The 21,281-nt window shown below is 39.3% G+C and overlaps 1 protein-coding gene across 6 annotated transcripts in view; it reads left to right on the top strand.

The window, feature by feature from the left end:
* Nucleotides 1-21,281, top strand: part of APP (amyloid beta precursor protein) — a 284,812-nt gene that overhangs the window by 194,846 nt on the left and 68,685 nt on the right. For all 6 annotated transcript variants that reach the window (XM_009451769.5, XM_009452766.5, XM_009453143.5 and 3 more), the window contains 3 exons: nt 528-602; nt 1,330-1,488; nt 20,807-20,935. In XM_009451769.5, coding sequence (XP_009450044.1) covers nt 528-602; nt 1,330-1,488; nt 20,807-20,935 — 363 coding nt within the window. The remainder of the gene's footprint in view (nt 1-527; nt 603-1,329; nt 1,489-20,806; nt 20,936-21,281) is intronic.

Below are 21,281 nucleotides of genomic sequence, written 5' to 3'. Positions count from 1 at the left end.
GGATATTAGACAGCAGAAGTCTTCTTTTTCTTCCCCCATTATGTACTGCTTTTTGGCATTGTATTCATGACACACACACACAAAATGTCATATTTTCTTTAAAGTCAAAATAGACAGTTTAAAATGGTTTCAATTGCTTTCATAAGAGAGTAAAACTTAGGTGTTCAGTTTAATATTGGAAGACCTTGTTCAGTTAGTGTGTGCCTTCCATGAATAGTTGGTATTTGTTCACATCAAATCAAATGACTGTCACTCAGTTCTCAGGGGGTAAAAAAAGACCAACCTTGACTCAAAAAGCTATATTCCTGCAATAAATATGAACATTTATGTTTAATATACTGCTGTGATTAATTATTTATATCCTAGTGGGAGGTCAAATATTCTTCAGATAGGAAGGGGTATGTAATACATTTTTCAAATATCTAAAATGACAAAAATAGAGGAAAACCATAATCATCCATCCTATTAAGTCTGTATTCAAAGGATGAACTGATGATTTTAAATTCAAATGTTCTCTTACTTTATAGGTCATGAGAGAATGGGAAGAGGCAGAACGTCAAGCAAAGAACTTGCCTAAAGCTGATAAGAAGGCAGTTATCCAGGTAAAACCTGAACCCATTTCCTACCAAACATCACATGCCAGCAGTCTGTTTAATGAGTGTCTGCAGGTTTACCTTTATCTGCCAGCACCTCACGTGCGATTGTTCATAGTCCCATGAACTTCAGCTGTTCTTAATCATTGTCTAGTAATTGAGTTGTTTAAATCCTGCCTTATATTTGCTCCCAATTATTTCAAGTTATAATTCATTGCCATAAAACTCACATTGTAACTTGCAATCTACTTTTTATTAATAATACATCTTTTCAGTCACCACAATCTTCTGCTGCTTCTCCCTCCAGCAAAAATTATGAGAATTTGAATTTTTGATGGAAACCAGTCTCACAATTACCTTAAGTAAACCAACAGTTTATTATGGTCAATTACTTGAGGTACTGTTAGAGAGGGATTTTTTTTTTAATATGTAATATAAGAGTTTCAAGAGTGCATATATTTATCCAAAGTTATTATTAGTCAAATCAGTCTTCAGAGAGCCTATGAAATACTGATTTTAAATGAGAAAGTAGGTTTGATGAGGGTTGGAGAGTGCAAGAAAGTGAAGTAAGCTATAAAACGTAGAATTAGTCAAAATGTTGGAATGACTATGCAGTCTTTAGGATACTTTTTAGCACTAGAAGAAAATGGAATAGGATGTCTTTTTTAGAAGACTTGAAATTGCTGCTTCATCCTACTTATTCAGTCCCCACGGACATATGTGTTTATGATGGCAGCATTTCCAGGAGAAAGTGGAATCTTTGGAACAGGAAGCAGCCAACGAGAGACAGCAGCTGGTGGAGACACACATGGCCAGAGTGGAAGCCATGCTCAATGACCGCCGCCGCCTGGCCCTGGAGAACTACATCACCGCTCTGCAGGCTGTTCCTCCTCGGGTAGGTCTCGCTGCAGCCGAGTTCACACTTCAGGTCACAGCACAGACAGTAAGGGTGGGGCACTGGGAACTGGAAGCCATACAAAAAGAATGAGGAGAAATGCCTTGAGCACTGTTATTCAGAGGTTCAACCCCTGTCCATTCCATCTTGAAGGTCAAAGGGTCACAGGGCAGCTACCTCCACAAGGTCATCTCTACACAGCAGGTACTCACACTTCCCCACAGAGCAGCCAGACAGGACTCCCAGGGACTCACATTGCAAGCCCTGACTTGATTTAATATTCCTGAGGTGGTGACAATTGATGGCATAGTTCAAGTTCGAACACAAAAGCTGGAAGGATGTCTTCCAGTCCCTTCAGGCTGCTGTAACAGAATACCATAGACTGGGTACCTTATCAGCAACAGAAGTTTATTTCTCACAGTTGCAGAGGCTGAGAAGTCCAAGATCAAGACATCAGCATACTTGGTTGTCTGGTGAAAGTTTGCTTCCTGGTTCATAGAACTTAAATTTTTTTTATCTTTTATTTATTTTATTTTTGTTTTTGTTTGTATTTTGCTGTATCCTCATATGGTGGAATGGGCAAGAGAGCTCTCTGGGCCCTCTTTTATAAGGGTACTAATGTCAATCTTGAAGGCTCTGCCCTCATGCCTAATTGTCTCCCAAAGCTTTCACCCTCAAATAGCATCACATTGTGGCTTAGGTTTCAACATATGAATTGGGGGTGGGAGAGACACAAACATTCAGACCATGGCAAAGGATTTTAGAAGTAACCTTGCCCAGCCCCCTCATCATGTAAGTATAATAATATAACTAAGGTCAAGGAAAGTTGAGATTTGGCTGAGTTGTAAGAATTTTTAGTGGACCAGAAAGAATTAGAACTCAAATTTCCGTCTCAGAGCAGTGGCCATATTCTCTGTGGGGAAGCATTTGTCAGTCATGACATGATGAGACTTATTCATGGTTTTCAGTGATCATTGCCCCGAAAAGGCATGTTGAGTGGTACAGGCATAGATGTGTTCACCGGTATTCTGTGGGAGAGCTTACTTGGAATGGAAGGAACTTTCTGAGCATGAGTATGTAATTTATGTCCACTTGTTCTTTTTTTTTTTTTTTTTTTTTTTTAATGAGATGGAGTCTCACTCTGTCACCCAGGCTGGAGTGCAGTGGTGCAATCTCAGCTCACTGCAACTTCTGTCTCCTGGGTTTAAGCAATTCTCATGCCTCAGCCTCCCAAGTACCTAGGATTACAGGTGAGCCACGACACCCAGCTAATTTTTGTATTTTAGTAGAGACAGGGTTTCAACATGTTGGCCAGGCTGATCTCGAACTCCTGACCTCAGGTGATCCACCCACCTCGGCCTCCCAAAGTGCTGGGATTACAGGCGTGAACCACCATGCCCAGCCATTTGTTCTTTCTGTTTGTCATTGAGCAAGGGATATTGAAAGCTCTGCCTGTGATTGTGGACCGGGCCATTTTTCTAAACAGTGCTATCAGTTTTTATTTTGTATAGTTTGAGGCTGTGTTTTTAGGTGTGTAAATGTTCCAGGCTGTTAGGCCCTCCTTGAGCCTCTTCTTATGAAATGATCTTTTTATCCTTTGTAATGTTTTGCTCCGAAATCTACTTTAATATTAATAAAGCTATTCCAGCTTTCTTTTGATTAATATTAATGTGGTGCATTTTTCCATCCTTATACTCTATTGACCTTGTTTGTCTTTATATTTGAAGTGTATTTTTTGTAGGCAGCATATAATTGGGTCTTGTGTTTTCCTTTGGATTGGGAAGACCATGTACACTGAATGAGGTTATGGATATGGTTGTCACTGAATCTGTCATCTTGACATTTGTTTGCTATTTGTCCAGTCTGTTCCTTGTTCTTCTTTTTTCCTCTTTTTCTTTTTTTTGGATTAATTAGAAATTTTTTATGATTCTATTTTATCTCATTTGTTGGTTTGTAAGTTACAACTAGTTTGTTATTTTACTGGTTTATCTCCTTTGTGGGTTTATAAGTTATAACTAGTTTGTTATTTTACTGGTTGCTTTAGGCTTATAGAAAACATTCTAAACTTGTCACGATGATGTTATGTCAGTTCAAATGATATTATACCACTCCACAGACAGTACTTTACAAAAGTACTTCCATTTTTCGTCTCTCTCTCTCTCTCTGTAAGCGGTTGTTGTCATACTTTTTCCTTACTACATTGTTGATGTTTTTCTTTAAACAGTTATTTTTTAATGAGTTGTAAATTAAAAAAAAAACAACAACGTATGTTTACCCGTGAAGTCATCATTTTGGGTGCTGTAAACTCTTTGCGCAGATCCAGCTGGTATCATTTTCCTTCTGCCTGAGAGATTTCCTTTAAAATGTCTTAGAGACTGGGCTTGGTGGCTTGTACCTGCAATCCCAGCAACTCAGGAGGTTGAGATAGGAAGATCACTTGAACCCAGGGGTTCGAGACTGCAGTGAGCTGTGATTGCATGACTGTACTCCCATCTGGGTGACAAAGGGCATCCTGTCTCTTTAAAAAAAAAAGTTTGAGTGCATATAAGTTGGTGATGAAATCTTTTGTTTGGCTTTGACTGAAAATATCTTTTTTATACCTTTGGTTTTGAAAAATATTTTTGCTGGGTAAAAAATACTGGATTGAGGTTTTTCTTTCACTGCTTGAAAGATGATACTCTGCTGTCTTATTTGTGTTGATATCTTTATGTTTATTTCTCTAAAAATAACATGTCTTTTTTTTCCTGTTTTTACAGTTTTCTCTATATCAGTGGTTTTTAACAATTTAATTTTGATATGCCATGGTATCATTCAGTCTGCCCTTAATTCCATCTGGCCGTTTTTCATCTTATCACCTCACATACTGTAGTTGTTGTATATAGAAATTTAACCTGGGCTACCCCCAACACCCATAATATCGTCTGTATCTTTACTTAACTTTTGAACCTATGGAATACAGTTAGTATATGAAAACTGTTTAAATATCCATGTTTGCTAATTCTAACATCTCTGTCAACTTTGAATCAATTTTGATTGCTTATTATTACATGTGGCATTTCCCTGTATCATTTTATGCCTCATAATTTTTTATTAAATGTCGGACACTGAATTTAAACTTGTTGAGTGCTAGGTGTTTTTGTAATATTCTTGAGCTTTTTTCTGTCACGTAGTTGAGTTACTTGGAAACAGTTTGATCCTTTTGAGCTTTGCATTTTTAGATTTGTTAGGTGGGATAGAAGCAGTTATCAGCCTGGGACTAGTTATTCCTTACTAGTGAGGCAAGACCCTTCTCAGTCATCTACCATGAATGTTAAGTTTTCTCACCTGACTCGTGGGAAGAGGCGTTATTCCTGTCCCTGTGTGAACACCAAGCACTGTTAATGCTAATTCTTTTTGGTGATTTTCCCCCTGGCTTCAGTTTCTTTCACATGCATGTACCCATCATTACTCAGCTATATTCTCAAGGATCACTCTGCACATCTCTGGATTCTCTTTTGGAGCAACTCTCTTCTCACCAATACCCTGTCCTGTGAATTACAACTACCTTGATCTCTCCACACACTTCATGTCCTCCACTCCACGAGTCCTCTAGGCTCTGTGTGGGTTTCCCCACCTGAAACCATGACCTGGAAATTCAGGGCGATGAGTTTGGCAGCTGTAAGTCCTCATTTGTTTCCCCTTTTCAGGAATCAGTGTCCTTCACCTGATGTCTAATATCTTGCAGAAATGTTGTTTATGCCAGGTGTGGTGGCTCACGCCTGTAATCCCAGCACTTTGGGAGGCCAAGGTGGGCGGATCACGAGGTCAAGAGATCAAGACCATCCTGGCCAACATGGTGAAACCCCGTCTCTACTAAAAATACAAAAAATTAGCCAGGTGTGGTGGCGCACACCTGTAGTCCCAGCTACTCAGGAGGCTGAGGCAGGAGAATCACCTGAACCTGGGAGGCAGAGGTTGCAGTGAGCCAAGATTGTGCCACGGCACTTCCAGTGTGGTGACAGAGCAAGACTCCATCTCAAAAAAAAAAAGAAACGCTGTTTGTATATAAATATATTGTCCAGTTAATGGTGGTTCAGGCAGGAGGGTAAATCCAGTTCTCACTCAATCTTGGCTGGAATTGTTTGTGCATTTTATGCAACTTAACCAGAAAGTCACCCATTTGCACCGATTTTCCTCACCATTTTGATTTTTCTTTCTATGGATAAAGTTACAGTGCACAGAAAGCCATGAGGAGCCATTAAAGAGCTCGTGGCATTCTTCCAAGACGTAAGATACTATTTACCCTGTTCTACCGATGATATCACTGCAACCTCGGGAGATGGAGCGGCTGGTTCAGGGTGACACTGCTGGGAAGGGAGAGGGTAGAGCCGCGAGTCACTGTGGTGCCTTCTCACTAGAACAAGCTTCCTCTCTAAACAAAGAGCTTTTGAAAAAGAATATTCATATTAGCATTTTCATTTTCTATTTGCCAAAATTCTCTATCTTAGCAAGGCACTTGTCAGGAAATTTTTTTTTATATCTCTGCAGAACAAAAGTTCCTTGGTTCCTCTCTTTTTTGGAGAACACGCTTTCAGGAGAGGACCCGTGTGATCATTTGCCAGAGCAGGATAGGCTGGTGGGTGCTGAGACCAGAATCTTTATAGCAGACACTTGTGAAGCGTTCCAGCTGAAAGTCCAATCTCTGAAGTAAGATCTTTGCTGAATGGACATTGCTGGGACTAAAAATAAGCCGAGGGGCTGAATGGAGGCTCTAACAAATGTACATTTAAACTCTCAGTTTAGTCTCATCAGCCATCACAGGAAAGGCAGTGGCAAGAATGTCTGCCAAAGTGTCATCTTTTATCAAAGGGGATAATTTTAGAGTGGTTGTAATCGTGCTTATTGTGGGCCTCTGCATTGCTTCATATGGAATTAGGCAACATGTTCATTTGAAAAAAAAATTAAAAACTGGATTAGGAAGAAATATTTTACTGTCAAAAATCAGATCACTGTTGTTGATTGATCTAAGGATTCCTGTTAAATTCTTAACTCGGATTTATTTATTTATTTATTTATTTATTTTCTCTCTCTCTCTCTTTCTGTATTTCTCTTTCTCTCCTTCCTTCCTTCCTTCCCTCCCTCCCTCCTTCCTTCTTCCCTTCCTTTCCTTTCCTTTCCTTTTCTCTTCCCCTCCCCTCCCCTCCCCTCTTCTCTTCTCTAATCTTCTCTTTTCTTTTTTCTTTTCTTTTCTTTTCTTTTCTTTTCTTTTCAGGGTCTTGCTCTTTCACCCAGGCTGGCATGCAGTGGTCCAGTCGTAGCTCACTGCAGCCCCAACCTCCTGGGCTCAAGCAATCCTTTTGCCTCAGCCTCATGAGAGTTGGGTCTACAGAAGCTCCACCATGTGTGGCTAATTTTTAAAAAATTTTTGTAAAGACAGGGTCTCACTGTGTTACCCAGGCTAGTCTTGAACTTCTGGCCTCAAGCGATCCTTTCACCTCGGCTTTTTAAAGTGCTGATATTACAGGCATGAGCCACCATGACTCACCTTTAAATCTTTCCTTTGTAATAAAATGTGGCTGGGTGGTCACAGGCCTGGAGTCTAGGGGGCATTACTTGCCATTTTTGTTAAGTTACCATCTTTAGGTGTTCATTTAAGTTTTAATGTTGTATGGCTTGACCTGGCACTTAGGTCTGCACTTTGGCAGGCACAAGAAAATTGTAAATACCTTCTTTTTTTTGAGACAGAGTCTTGCTTTGTCGCCGAGGCTGGAGTGCAGTGGCGTGATCTTGGCTCACTGCAAGCTCCGCCTTCTGGGTTCACACCATTCTCCAGCCTCAGCCTCTCAAGTAGCTGGGACTACAGGCACCCGCCACCATGCCTGGCTAATGTTTTTTTTTTTTTTTTGTATTTTTAGTAGAGACGGGCTTTCACCGTGTTAGCCAGGTTGGTCTGGATCTCCTGACCTCATGATCTGCCAGCCTCCGCCTCCCAAAGTGCTGAGATTGCAGGCGTAATTAAATGCCTTCTTGAGGACTTTTATACCTTCCTCTTGAAGACATAAATCCAGAGCTTACTGGTGGTTGTCTGAAAAAGATCACATCTTGTAATAGGAGTCATACATAAATATTTCTGAGATCTCCCTCATACTTAACCACCGTGCCTGGAAAATGCAGACAACTGTATTCAGTAAATGGTGTTTGAATATAAGTAAATCAAAAGTGTCGTTTCCATAGATTCTGTAGATGTTACCACTTAGAATAATTACCCGTCTAACCCTTAACAAATTCTACCGTATATTCTCAGACTTTGCAAACATGGGATTCCAAAACAATGTGGATTGTTTTCAGTTTCTTTGAAGCTCAGATTTAAATCATAATTTTACTCAGTTTTTAAACCTAAACGTGGAAGTGTTATCAGATGTTGTTTTTGTGCAGCTAGAATTCCTTGTTCTACTAATGAATTTCATTTCCTGAGTCCCTGTGTCTGAGTATACTGTATGTTTCAAATTTCTGATTTAGTTATGTACCTATAGGCAAATACACTGAATGGTCAACCTAAAACTGCATTGTTTGACTCATATTTAGAGTCATACATATATATGCACATGTATTTAAAATAAATACTTCAGGCTAGATATGGTGGCTCACAGCTGTAATCCCAGCATTTTGGGAGGCTGAGGTGGGAGGATCCCTTGAGCCCAGGAATTTGAGACCACCCTAGGCAACATAGAAAGGCCCTATCTCTACAAAAAAAAAAAAAAAGATTTTTTTAATTAGCCAGGCATGATGGTGCGCGCCTGTAGTCGCAGCTACTCTGGAGGCTGAGGTGTGAGTGTGAACCAGGAAGTCAAGGCTGCAGTGAGCTGTGATGGTGCCACTGCACTCCAGCCTGGACGACAAAGCAAGACCCTGTTCCAAAATTAAAAGTTAAAAAATGAGATAAATACTTGAAATATTACAATTATTAAAATAGTTGTTTTCCCCATGGGAAAAAAAAGTTGAGCAGAGCTGTGTCTTTGCACTCAGAAAAAACTCTTACTCTGTTGAAGGCTAGTGACTCTTCTAAGCACCAACCCCTTAACCTTTTTACTTTCCTAAGACTTTCTTTGGAAAATCAAGGAGTTAGCACTTTTTCCCCCTGGAAGGATTAAATGCCTCTCCAGAATTGCAGCACACGAGGTTAACTTCTACCACCTTTGGAGGCCTGCAAGCTACCAGATTAAATACTTAAAGCTAAGCATTCATCATTTCTTAACCTGCCCTCTACAGTCATGCACTTCCTGCTTTTTACTTTGTCAGGGCTCGTACTCAAACTATTCATAGCTTCATGAAACAGGAACTAAATGCTGTCTGAGCCTTTTCCTCTTGTAACTCTCAGGGTTCTACTTATCCTTCATAGACAGAAGATGATGATATGTCCTGACTGTTGAAGAGAAATTAGACTTAATGTGATCCTGTACAGTTAAACCAAAGGCTAGATAGGGATTTTTTATTTAAATCAACTTTCTATTGTAGGCCTAGGTTTGGAAAACCTTAGCACCCCCTAATTTGTAAGACTTGAACTGTTTTAAAGATAAGGGATACACAGCCAAAGCTTTCTTTGTAATTCTGAGATTTTTGGTGTTTTTACAGATACTTAGTCTAAATCTTTCATCAGACAGTTATCATGATTATTATTCTGACTTCAACAACTTCTGCATTTTCTAAAGGGAAGTGAGAATTAGGAAACATTTTCCTGTACATCTGTTTATCTATCCCAGTTGTGTTGTTTGGATTTTTTCAGTGTCTTAACGATTGAAACCATCTTATCCGTACTAAAATTCATTTCATGCTTCTATCTGCTGCTTCACATTCAGGCTATCAGTTTAATTGAGCAAAAAAAAAAATGTTGGCAGTTTCTATAGCATCGGCATCCTTCTTTGGTTTCTCATTTTTGAATGGTTCAGCCACATGTTAAATTTTGCTGAGATCTCTGGAAACTTCTTCACATAATTCTTTGATAGAACATGAATTCTGTGAGACTCTTCATTAAAGAGCACGGTTTCATCACTAAGTTGAGATTTTGCTCAAGGCTATTTGGTAAATTCCAGCAGAAGAGCAATAAATGTTCAACAAGAAACAGCAGTCATTGGAGATAACAAGGGTAGAAATTAATGGGAGGTTTGTCACAGGTAAACAGGTGATGGCATGAGAAGGTTTAAACCACCTCATAAATAAATTTTTCGCCATTATATGATGTGGATTACAACTAAACCAAACTTTAACCAATGTGGGTGTTGGTGTACCTTTCTTTTCTAAAGCAAAAAAGAAATTGTGGTACTAAACTTGAGCTTTTATATGATACCGCTAATTGCCCTTCACCCAACAAACCAATTATTTCTACCCATCACTTTTCGTTGCAAAAGAAATTATCTTATAAAATATATGTATATAGCATATATCTCCAAAGCAAATATGGGACATCTGTACCTCAATGTAACTGATAGTAAGTTAAAAATTATTTGCTGAGTTCTTGGTATGTGGACAGATGAATATTATAATGTTTAAGGCATTCCACCAGCAGGTTTTGAATTTAACCAAAATTTTATGAAGCTAATCAGAATGGAATTAAAAGTTGAAAGACTGCCAGGCCAAAAAGATCATCTTTCAGAAAAGTAAATAATTGCTCTATACTTACATATTTATTATTTATTTGTTCACCATCCGTTTATTTTTAGTTGAGTTCTGTATACATTGGTGAGCAAAGGGGGACTCATTAGCTTGAGCACTCCTAAGGGCAAACCCAATAACAGATAGTGAATGGGAAGGAAAATGGGAGAATTAGCATTTAGTGAACAAAATCTTATAAACTATGCTGAATGGTATACATGCTCTTTCAGTAAAGCCACTCAGTACTATTACTTCCCTACCTTCTGAATGTTTACCAAGTTCGATAAAATCTTGCTACATACAAATGGGAAGTATGTAACAAGAGATACTAGTGGTTTCTGGTTTTAATTAAGTTACATAGAACATTAAGAAGTATGTTGGGAAGGCATTAGCTTAAAAGCTGTCTTTTGCCACTGAGGCCATATTCATCACCCAGATTCCCTCCACAGTGGAGCGCTGCTCAGTCACTGCCTTCAGAATGCAAATAGGTCTTCATAGGATGCTATTAAAACCCATAGCACCGTATGGTTTTACGCTCTGCTTTCTTCCAGCAAACCTACGTATTTTAATGTTAATCTATATGTTCATTTTATCTTTGAGAATGAAAATGTATTATGAAAATATAAATATTTAGTTTTTGTAGACAAATAGCACATTTAAAGATCCAGTAGTTATTCACCTGCCTGGTATGATTGATAGAGAACAGATGGGTAGCAAAGAATCCTCACCCTGGAAACATGTATGCATACACACGCAAACACAATCTCGCATAAGCTTTAAGGGGTTCATTCATTTTGTGAAGGTTGACCATGGATACCAGTTTAAAGATGCTAGGTGATGTTTGGATTTTAAGTATCATCACCTTGAGTTTCCTTATATAAATGTTTTAAAATCAACAAAAAACTCAGAATTTCTAATAGGTCATAACACTGCCTAGGTATGGGAAGAGGAGAGGGTAAAATTAAAAGAAATGCAAATGTACTTTTCTTTGAATAGGCTAACCAGTTAGAGGATGTATGAAGCAGGACCACCATAGTCCAAGTATGAATATGCAAAATTAAAGCAGATTGCTGTAAATCTCTCTTAAAAAGTCAAGAATATGTCACAGTTGGCATTTTTCGGATGATCAGACCGTTTGACAAATCTCTGCAAGAGTCCGAGTTAGTTGAACATATCTTTTGCTTATGATTTCAGCAACACTGTGCGCTTTGCCTTCTGGGTTGTGTTACTAATTCTGTTCATCATTAAGTGTACACATGTTTCACTGTTTGACTAAACAAAGCTTGAAGACATACAAGTCCAAACATTTTCTGTCCTTTCTGTATTCCCAGGTCAGAAGATCTTAGCTCTTTATCCATTCTGTGCTAGAGTTTGTCTGAAAGCATGAATCATGGGGTTGTGTTGGGTGCTAAATTTCAGTTCTGTATGCTGCCTTCACTAATTTATGACTGTGGTCTGAACAACCAAAATAAATTATTTCTGAGAACTAGCAAAATACCCTGGAAAAAATTTATGAAACCTACCAGATTTGTAAAAAGATCAGCCAGGCGTGGTGGCTCATGCCTGTAATCCCAGCACTTTGGGAGGCCAAGGTGGGTGGATCACCTGAGGTCGGGAGTTCAAGATCAGCCTGACCAACATGGAGAAACCCTGTCTCTACTAAAAATACAAAATTAGCTGGGCATGGTGGCACATGCCTGTAATCCCAGCTACTCGGGAGGCTGAGGCAGGAGAATCGCTTGAACCCGGGTTGCAGTGAGGGGAGATCACCCCATTGTACTCCAGGCTGTATAACAAGAGTGAAACTCCATCTCAGAAAAAAAAAAAAGAAAGAAAAGAAAAAAGGTCACTAAGTGATGAGAGAATTAAAACCACTCCTATTTTCTACCTTTTATAACATAAACTCCTGTCTTCACTTCCCAGGTTTGCCATCTTTATAACCTGTAACTAGGAGCAAGTGATTTAATAAAGGGATTCCTCCTATTCCGTCTGCAAATTGGAGTTAATTTTTCTCCTCTTTCTGCAATTGCTGTTGTTCTAGCTTTTGTTAGCCATAATTAGAAAATCAAAAGGATTCATTGAAAGTTGAGACACAATTGTGAAGTAGGAAGATGTCTTCCTCCGTAAGAGGAGAAAGATTGTTAGGGGAAGTACATGGAGGCTTTGGTGACTCGTCCCTATGAGGAAGTGATCTGCTTCCACAGGAAGGAGAGAACAGATGATAGATGACTCCTAGATGCTCCTGCGTCATGTTCAGTACAAAATCAGAGCCGCATCAGCAAACCGGATACCCTGGGAAGGAACACTGGGATAACTCCTTGGACATAAACAAAAGTTTTGCTCTGGCCTTATGAACTAAGTGGATTAATAGAGATTAGTTGTTCAATATCCTTCCATCTAATGCATCCATATTGTTAAAACTTAAGAAACACCAAAGGGGGAGAGTGTGAGAATCTACTGCCATTTTCTCCATTGCTTCATTCAAGACTTCTGTGTCCACCTTGGCATGGGATTATCATTTGCCCTTTTATACTCACCTTAAACTACAAAGATCATTTGTTTGCCTTTCTGAAGAAAGGAAGGTAGATAAATTTTGCAGGAGACTTTAAAAATTTAGCTCAACTCCTGGCATTAAAGACAATAAAGGTGGTGATTCAGAGGTTCCCGTGGCAGTTTCCCCAAATGTTACGTTTAACTAAGATCATCTCAAGCACAGAGAGACTTAACTCTCTAAAGTGTGATTTTTAAACCTGCACACGGAAATTTTCTACATTTTATATGCTAAGATTTCTTGAAATCCAGGGTGTAAAACTGTGAAAATAATAGTTCTGAACCTATTTATGAAAGCAGGAGAGAATTGCTTTGTTCAGTTTTGGAAACCACCAGGGTGCAATTTAATGCTCCAGGAGAGGGTTTTCTGTGACCTGGAAAGGTTGGGGTGATTCCCGTACAGTGAATCATTTACTTCCTTCTTGGCAGGATTATGCCCAGGGCTTTTAAACGCTCTTGACACTTCACTGCCTTCCATAAGAAACGGGTTTAAGGCACAAGTGTCTATTATGATAAGATGCCAGATTTCTAGATCAAGCATAAAGCTGTGGAGTGGGACAATAGGACTTAATAATTTTAATACACTTCCCACGTGAACTGTCAAGTAATAAGCTACATATTCAGACGTGACTGGCATTGAGTCATCCTGCCATTAGTCAAATGTATGAGACTTTTCCCAAGTCCCAGCAACACCAAATTTGAGAAATCGTATAAAAGAAAAATGAAAAAGTAAATACGTCTAAGAAATGGGGAAATTAATAAAAAATGTACTAGCACCAGGGGCGGTGGCTCACGCCTGTAATCCCAGCACTTTGGGAGGCCGAGGCAGGTGGATCACCTGAGGTCAGGAGTTTGAGACCAGCCTATCCAACATAGTGAGACCCATCTCTACTAAAAATACAAAAATTAGGTTGGTGTGAGGGTGCACGCCTGTAATCCCAGCTGAACTCAAGAGGCTGGGGCAAGAGAATTGCTTGAACCCAGGAGGTGGAGGTTGCAGTGAGCTGAGGTGGAGGTGCACCACTGCACTCCAGCCTGGGCGACAGAGTGAGACTCCATCTCCAAAAACGTGTTAGCTTTTATCAGGAAAGGCCATTAAATTTTCTTCAATATTACCTACATCAATTTGACATCAAACTATAAGAACACAATATGTGAGATCTTTTGAAATTAATGAAACGAATCTTCTCTTTGAGACGAGTTTGTGCACGCTATGAAGTCCATTAAATATTTTCTGGGAAGAGTTCCCAGTAAAAAATACTTTCTAAAGTACCCAAGCACACTATATAGATACCTCAAGTAGGTTTATTAATGTCAGTATTTCGGTGAAAATTGGGAAGGCCACTATTCTGAGTAGAGAGGTGTTTGTTTTCTACTTGAAGACTATGAAGGATATTCTGCACTACTGGGCCTATTTCTGAAATTGTATCTAGCTGCAAGTTACTCATTAATTTAATTAACAAACATTTATTAGCAACCAAATTGTGGCAGGAACTGTGCCTAGAGGTAGAAATACATTACGCTCTTGTTTCCAGAGAGGAAAATGAGTAATGTTCTAAAATGTACATCTTATGTTTCTCTTTCCTCTTGCTGTAAATGATGTCTAAGCCATTTCGGTGGTGCCTGTTCTTAATCCTTTAATAAATTATTTTGAATGATTTTTTAAAAGGCAGTGTGATTGTGAGGTGAGTTTAGTACAAATTAAAAAGTGTCACATCAGTTGCAAACAGACAGCACATAATTATGAGCTAAACACTGTTTCAGAAACAGTAGTGACAATAAATAGGATTCGGTATAATTAGTCCTCCTGGGACAGATCTCTTCCTCTGTTCTTTGCCATATATTTTAATAATGAGATTAGCCATCTAATGCCAATATAACCAGACTGTAGTATTAATACACAGAAAAATTATTGCTAGTAACAGAAGATTTAAAGACGTGAGGGTGATCCGGATTATATGCCTGCAGGTTTAAAAAAAAAAATGTTTCTTAAACTCTCTCTATCAATATCCTTTTCATGAGCCACTGAATTCTTTTGTTTTTCTGATCATATGAATAACCCATCTTAAGTATGAATATTGTGACAATAGTAATAGCAATTACTTTAAGAGAATATGTTTCTATAGAGATAACAGAGGGGTTTTTCCCTACCATTCCTGTATGAAGGTTTCTGTGTTTTTAATTAAAATTTTAAGAAATTCATCTTTGTCTTAGCATAATAAAATAAACCTCACTAGACAATCAGGACACCTTGTTATTCTTAGATACATTATTATAGCTCAAGAAATAACAAATGTTAAGCCTGGAGGATTTGTATTTTGGCCAAAAGTTGTGAGGGCAATTATTTATTTATTTGAGTGAAATATGCATGAATCATATATCAAAAGGAGGGAGGTCTTTTTTTTAACCTCAACAAAAATATAAAAGTTAGGGAACTGTTATCTATGTGAACCCAGCAAATCTGAGACAGGTCTCAGTTAATTTAGAAAGTTTATTTTGCCCTGGTTGAGGATGCACCTGTGACACGGCCTCAGGAAGTCCTGATGACATGTGCCCAAGGTGGTTGGGGCACAGCTTAGTGTTATGCATTTTAGGGAGACATGAGGCATCAATCAATACATATAAGAAGTACATTGGTTTGGTCTGGAAAGGCGAGACAGCTTGAAACAAAAAGCAGGAAGCCTCGAAGTGGGGAGGGGCCTTCTAGGTCAGAGATAGGTGAGATGAACAGTTGCATTCTTTTGAGTTTCTGATTAGCCTCTCCAGGGTAGACAATCAGGGTGATTGGCTCTACGCAGTTCCCAGCTAGACTTTTCCCTTTAGCTTAGTGATTTGGGGGCCCCAAGAATTATTTTCTTTTTACACCTGTGTTTTTTCTTTCTTAACTAAAAATGGTATTTGTTTCTGAGGGATAGAGATAACTACCATTTTATTTGGTATGATTTATTTGCCTACTGTCCAACAAAGAAGGTAATCTGATTTTGTTTTCATTTCCAAGCATGATTCCTAGAGATGTGTTTAGGTGGCCAAATCAATGAAGCAGAACCCTGTAATTCATTTATTGGGAGATATCCTAAGGTCTTCCTGAATTATCTGATGTTCCCAGGCTTTGCCTTATCCAATAGGCATTAGGAAGAAAAGGCTTGTGTTTATGTAGATGCACACACAATGCGCATCTCAGCTCACATAAACAGTGAAGGGGTTTCCCAGGTCTCATTATCCCTGGAGGAGCTGAGGCCTGGGGAGTCCTCAGAGCCTCCTTTGCTACTCTGTTATTGTGGCAGGCCAAATCTCACTAATGCAGGCCTCCGTAACAGCTGTTTCCGTACTGACTGAGTAGTTCAGTTAAATACTAAAAGCTAAAAAAAAGCCAGCGCCCTTATACAAAGGCTGGAATGTAACAAAAGCCCACCAAGAGTTTTGCCTAGGCCTTTCCTGGCAAAACCAAGGAATTCTTAACAGGACCCATTTAGGATTAACAAGTTTTACTGGGAGTCTGAAGAAACTCTCCAGGCCTCCACAAACAAGTTTACTGGAGGTCTGCAGGAACTCCCCAAACCTCCCTGATTTAGCAGGAGACAAGATAAGAGTAATCACCCCAGCACCTAGACCCATTTAGATTAAGTAAATTTACTGAGACTCTAGAGGAAGGTCTTCAGGACTCAGACCTTAGTTATGGATTAAAAGAAGTTAATCACTTATGTCATGAGATGAATGCACACTTACACGTAGACATATAGCTTAGAAGGCATATAAGTTCTGGAAAACTTTGTAATTTTGAGTTGGTCTGGCACTAATTTCCAGGCCGTCTCCCTGTAAAAGGTTACAAAAATAAAAACTCTCTTCCTCCCAGTTCATCTGCATCTCGTTATTGGGCTGTGAGATATAGTAGCCCAACCCTCAGTTCAGTCCGGGAACATTATTATCAAACTCTGGGGATTTTCAGGATAAGTTAGGAATATATTTTGAAGGAGAATGGCAGTATTAAATGAGATCAGCAATTGAAAACATGCGAATACATTCACCATTTAATTACCCATCTCAATAGAAGATAAGGATGAATTTAGCACTAGAAACCATGAATGTCACAAAAGCCTAACTTTAATACCTTGAATCACTTTCCAGTAATCCTAATCCTTTATCCACATTGATAGAGGACATTCCTATCTTGCTCTTTCTTCTCCCCACACATTAGCTTAATAATTAGCTAAATAATTTCATGCATTAGCTAAAGAATAATGGAACTCCAGAAACCTAGGACAGTAATTGAGAGATTGAACAAGCTAAATCTGAACCTTCTGCACAATTAAAGGAGCTGATGTTAGCATGGCCCACAGAATATTACCTGCACTTGTAAGAACTAGAAAGTCAGGCAAGTACTCCTGGAACAGACTGTCTTTTCTAACCATGCACTTATTTCTTTGTTTTTAACTTTGTTTTTGTTTGTTTGTTTTTGAGACGGAGTCTCGTCCTGTCGCCCAGGCTGTAGTGCAGTGGTGGAATCTCAGGTCACTGCAAGCTCCGCCTCCCAGGTTCAAACAATTCTCCTGCCTCAGCCTCCCGAGTAGCTGGGACTACAGGCGCCCACCACCATGCCTTGCTAATTTTTGTATTTTTAGTAGAGATGGGGTTTCACCATGTTGGCCAGGCTGGTCTGGAACTCCTGACCTCGTGACCTGCCCGCCTCGGCCTCCCAAAGTGCTGGGATTACAGGCATGAGCCACGGCGCCTGGCCTGTTTTTAACTTCGTAAGTTGCTTTGTAGAACTATCTTAAACTTGGTCCATTTTAGATTCTCCTTGAAGGGCCAGATCACAAAGTGATTAGGAGAAGAGGCTCTGGAGCCAGACAGTGAGACTAACCCATTCTCAATCTAACACTAACTTGCTGTGTAACCATGGGCCAGGGATGTAGCCTATGTAACCACAATCTCCTTTGTGCTTCATGCCTCACCAATAAGGTGGGGAGAGCTGCTATGACTCTGTCATAGGGCTGAGACGAAGATTTGATGAGGTACCAGCAAAAAGCATTTAATATACTGTCTCATTCAGAAGCAGTCAATACACATTGAACTCTTATTACTTAGAGGAAAGAAAGGGGTCGATGATTTATAGATAAGGCCTGAGTGAAAGAAATAAATGTGTATTGAGTATCAGCAACGGACTACGCATCATTCTGGGTAACTATCACTGAACACATTTAATCTGCAAATACTATCTGAAAGATACTGCCATCTGAATTGCATAGGTGGGAAAAGTCAAGGCTTTTGTGCTTATTTTTAAATGTATGTTAACATGAATAATTAATTGGCCGTGCGTGGTGGCTCACGCCTGTAATCCTAGCACTTTGGGAGGCCAAGGCGGGCAGATCACGAGGTCAGGAGATGGAGACCATCCTGGCTAACATGGCAAAACCCCGTCTCTACTAAAAATACAAAAAAATTAGCTGAGCATGGTGGCACGTGCCTGTAGTCCCAGCTACTCAGGAGACTGAGGCAGGAGAATCACTTGAACCCAGGAGGCGGAGGTTGCAGTGAGCCAAGATCGCGCCACTGCACTCCAGCCTGGGAGACAGGGCGAGATTCCGTCTCAAAGAATAATAATAATAATAATTAGTGGGAATATATGCTGTTTGTTGTGATAGGAGAAGAAAAAGGGAGATCCAGATGTTGGTCATCAGAAATGACCTGCACCTTCTCTAAACTGAAATTTAGCTTGAAGTAGTAATGCCAAGGCCAGCCTGGGGCCATAGCATCCTGGTGTACCTGCTTGTTGGTGACAGTCCTTTTAGGACAAAATATCTTACAAAAACATTCATAGATGACTAACTGGAAAAAAAGAAGTTATGATGAAAAGCAATTCTTACTGTTTCTGTTTTTTGTTTTTTGTTTTTTGTTTTTTTTTAATTAAAAGACAGGCAGTTATTCTCTTTCCCAGGCTTGAGTACAGTCGTGCAATCAGGGCTCACTACAGCCTCAACCTCCTGGGTTCAAACAATCCTCCTGACTAAGCTTCCCAAGTAGCTGGAACTGCAGGCATGTGTCACTGCACCTAGCTAATTTTTAAAATTTTCTTGTAGAGACAGGTTCTTGTAATGTTGTCCAGGCTGGTCTCAAACTCTTGGCTGCAAATGATCCTCCTGCCTCAGACTCCCAAAGCAATCCTTACTTTTTTAATTGAAGTGCTTTTTTTTTTCTTATTTAAACTCTTAAAAATTCATCCCATTTTCTTCAAAACAATAAATCCTTTACAAGGGAGAAAAATGAAATAGAGCAACTAAGAAAGCATCCATGAAGGCCAGGAAGGAACATCATGATTAAATGCGATTAGTCACAGCCCCTTCTGTCTCCAGTCTTGGATGAATAATGGTAACAGAACTAGAGAGATTTCTAAGACCTTGGTGCTTAATAACAAGCAAGCATGGAGGGTGGTTGTGCAAGATCCTGATCACACAACTCTGCATATCAAATATCCTTCACAATCAACAAGAGTCAGCCTTTAATCTCTGATGTTTTCAAATGTTCTTTTTTTAATTCACATGTATAACCTATCCTCTTTTCAATATATAGAGATATAGCTTATCAGTCATTACCTCTTTTACTACTTTTCTTCTGAGATTTAAAAGGTCATCCTCTGATTTGTAAATTCAACCAGATTTCACAGTTCAGATGAGAGTTGTAATGATAAGTTGCCAAGAACTGTTGCAAGCTGTGATGGCTGTCTTTCTGGGGATTATGGAGAAGCACATTTCTTTTAGGAAAAAAGAAAGAAGGCAGATGAGCCCAAGTTGTTTTATTTTTATTGTGTATATGTATTTGTTTTCTCAAGTACAGTAGCATGGCCTCTGTGGCAGGCATTCACCAAGCAAATACAGAGCACCCTCTGGGTCAAGCACTGTGTTATTGGGGTTCCAAATAAAGAAAAAAAACCAAATCCAGCCCTATGGATCTCACATTAAAGAGGGGAGTAAGAATCATAGATAATTTAATGAGTTAGGTACATTAATGGGGATTTGCACAGTATTTCATAGGAGCACAGAAAAAGGGTACCTCGTTCCACCTGAGATGGCAGGGAGATGGCTCCTAAGTTAACTAAGCAAAAGGGGAAGGAGAGGCACATCCCATAGGATATGGATAACACAACAAAAGCCCCATTACCACCCGCCCCACCACCACACACACCATCTCTGGAATAAATTTTGTACCTTCCAACTGGTTTTCAGGGTACTCATGACACATGGGTTAATAATAGCTAGGTTTGCCCAAATGACCAAAATTCTATTCCCGACATGAATTTTCACAACTGGTTTTTTTGTTTGTTTGTTTTAATGAAGAAGAAATGTTGTGTTTTTGGAAATCATCTTACAAAATCATGTAGTGGAATGCATATAGTGATGAAATTGTTGAAGACCAGGGAATCTTTGTCCTTAGTTTTTATTAGGATGGGTGTTTTCAGGTAAAACTAAAATAAAAATGAAATGGAACCAATTAGAAAGAAAATAGGAGCACTTAAGACGAAATGTAATTGTTGCTGAAAGAATTAGAATCTGATAGCTTAGAAAGAACTTAATTAAATTTCAGAGTAAAATAAATACAGTTTAGCAATGGCCTTTCTCCTAGAAAAATATAATGTCTCTTACAGTTCAGTTACTCCTTGGCTTACAAAATAGTGGTTAAATTTCCTGTTTTTCTCATTTTGATTTCGTATGTTACATGTTACTGGTGATGGGATTATCTGTGTGACATTACCTCTGGTCTTCAGAATGTACACGTAGCAATGTAGTCTCACATATGCCCCTTGGGTGGGGAAAGAGAAGGACCTAACTTAACCTGACAGACCTCAAATCTGTTCTCTTTCTATAGCAGAGTACTCCTATTTAAAAAGAAAATGTTGAGTAAGGAGGACAGTCATCATATATGTCGAGAATGTTAAATGCTCTTGTGGAAGTGAAAAGCAGCCGATCTAAGTAATTACCCATTAAGAAAGGAGTAGGAGAAATGTTTAGAAGGGAGACCTGCAAAAAGGTGATTCACAGTGCGTTCACATGACCGGATGCATTAGTGGAACCTCTAACCCAACGCCAATGGAAGAAGCAGTGTTTTGCACAAACTTGAAAAAGAGTTTTTCATTTTCCTCCCACAGCCTCGTCACGTGTTCAATATGCTAAAGAAGTATGTCCGCGCAGAACAGAAGGACAGACAGCACACCCTAAAGCATTTCGAGCATGTGCGCATGGTGGATCCCAAGAAAGCTGCTCAGATCCGGTCCCAGGTAAGCCTGGGGTATAATCATCTTCTGCAGCTTTGACAATCCAGGATTCTTGCTTCTTGGGTTGGTGACAGGATCCCAGGCATTCTCCGAGCACCTATAGGTGTTTTCCCTATGGCAAGAGCTCTTTAACTTCTGGTAAATTCTAAAAGCTTGTCTTAGAGCAATATGTGGTTTGGCATTTTCTGAGTTATGAAAATAACAAATGTAAAAATCTTAGTAGTCTACTGCTAACTGATTGCTAAGGAACTGATTAAAACCAATGACTAAAATGAGAAAAACAGAAGTTGTATAAACTAAAATCTTGAAAACTGGTTCAACTGAAGTATGGCAGGCAATCATAAACCTA

This window comes from Pan troglodytes, chromosome 22 (assembly GCF_028858775.2).
Source record: "Pan troglodytes isolate AG18354 chromosome 22, NHGRI_mPanTro3-v2.0_pri, whole genome shotgun sequence".
Taxonomy (NCBI): Eukaryota; Metazoa; Chordata; class Mammalia; order Primates; family Hominidae; genus Pan; species Pan troglodytes.
This window is presented reverse-complemented; position numbering and strand designations above follow the sequence as displayed.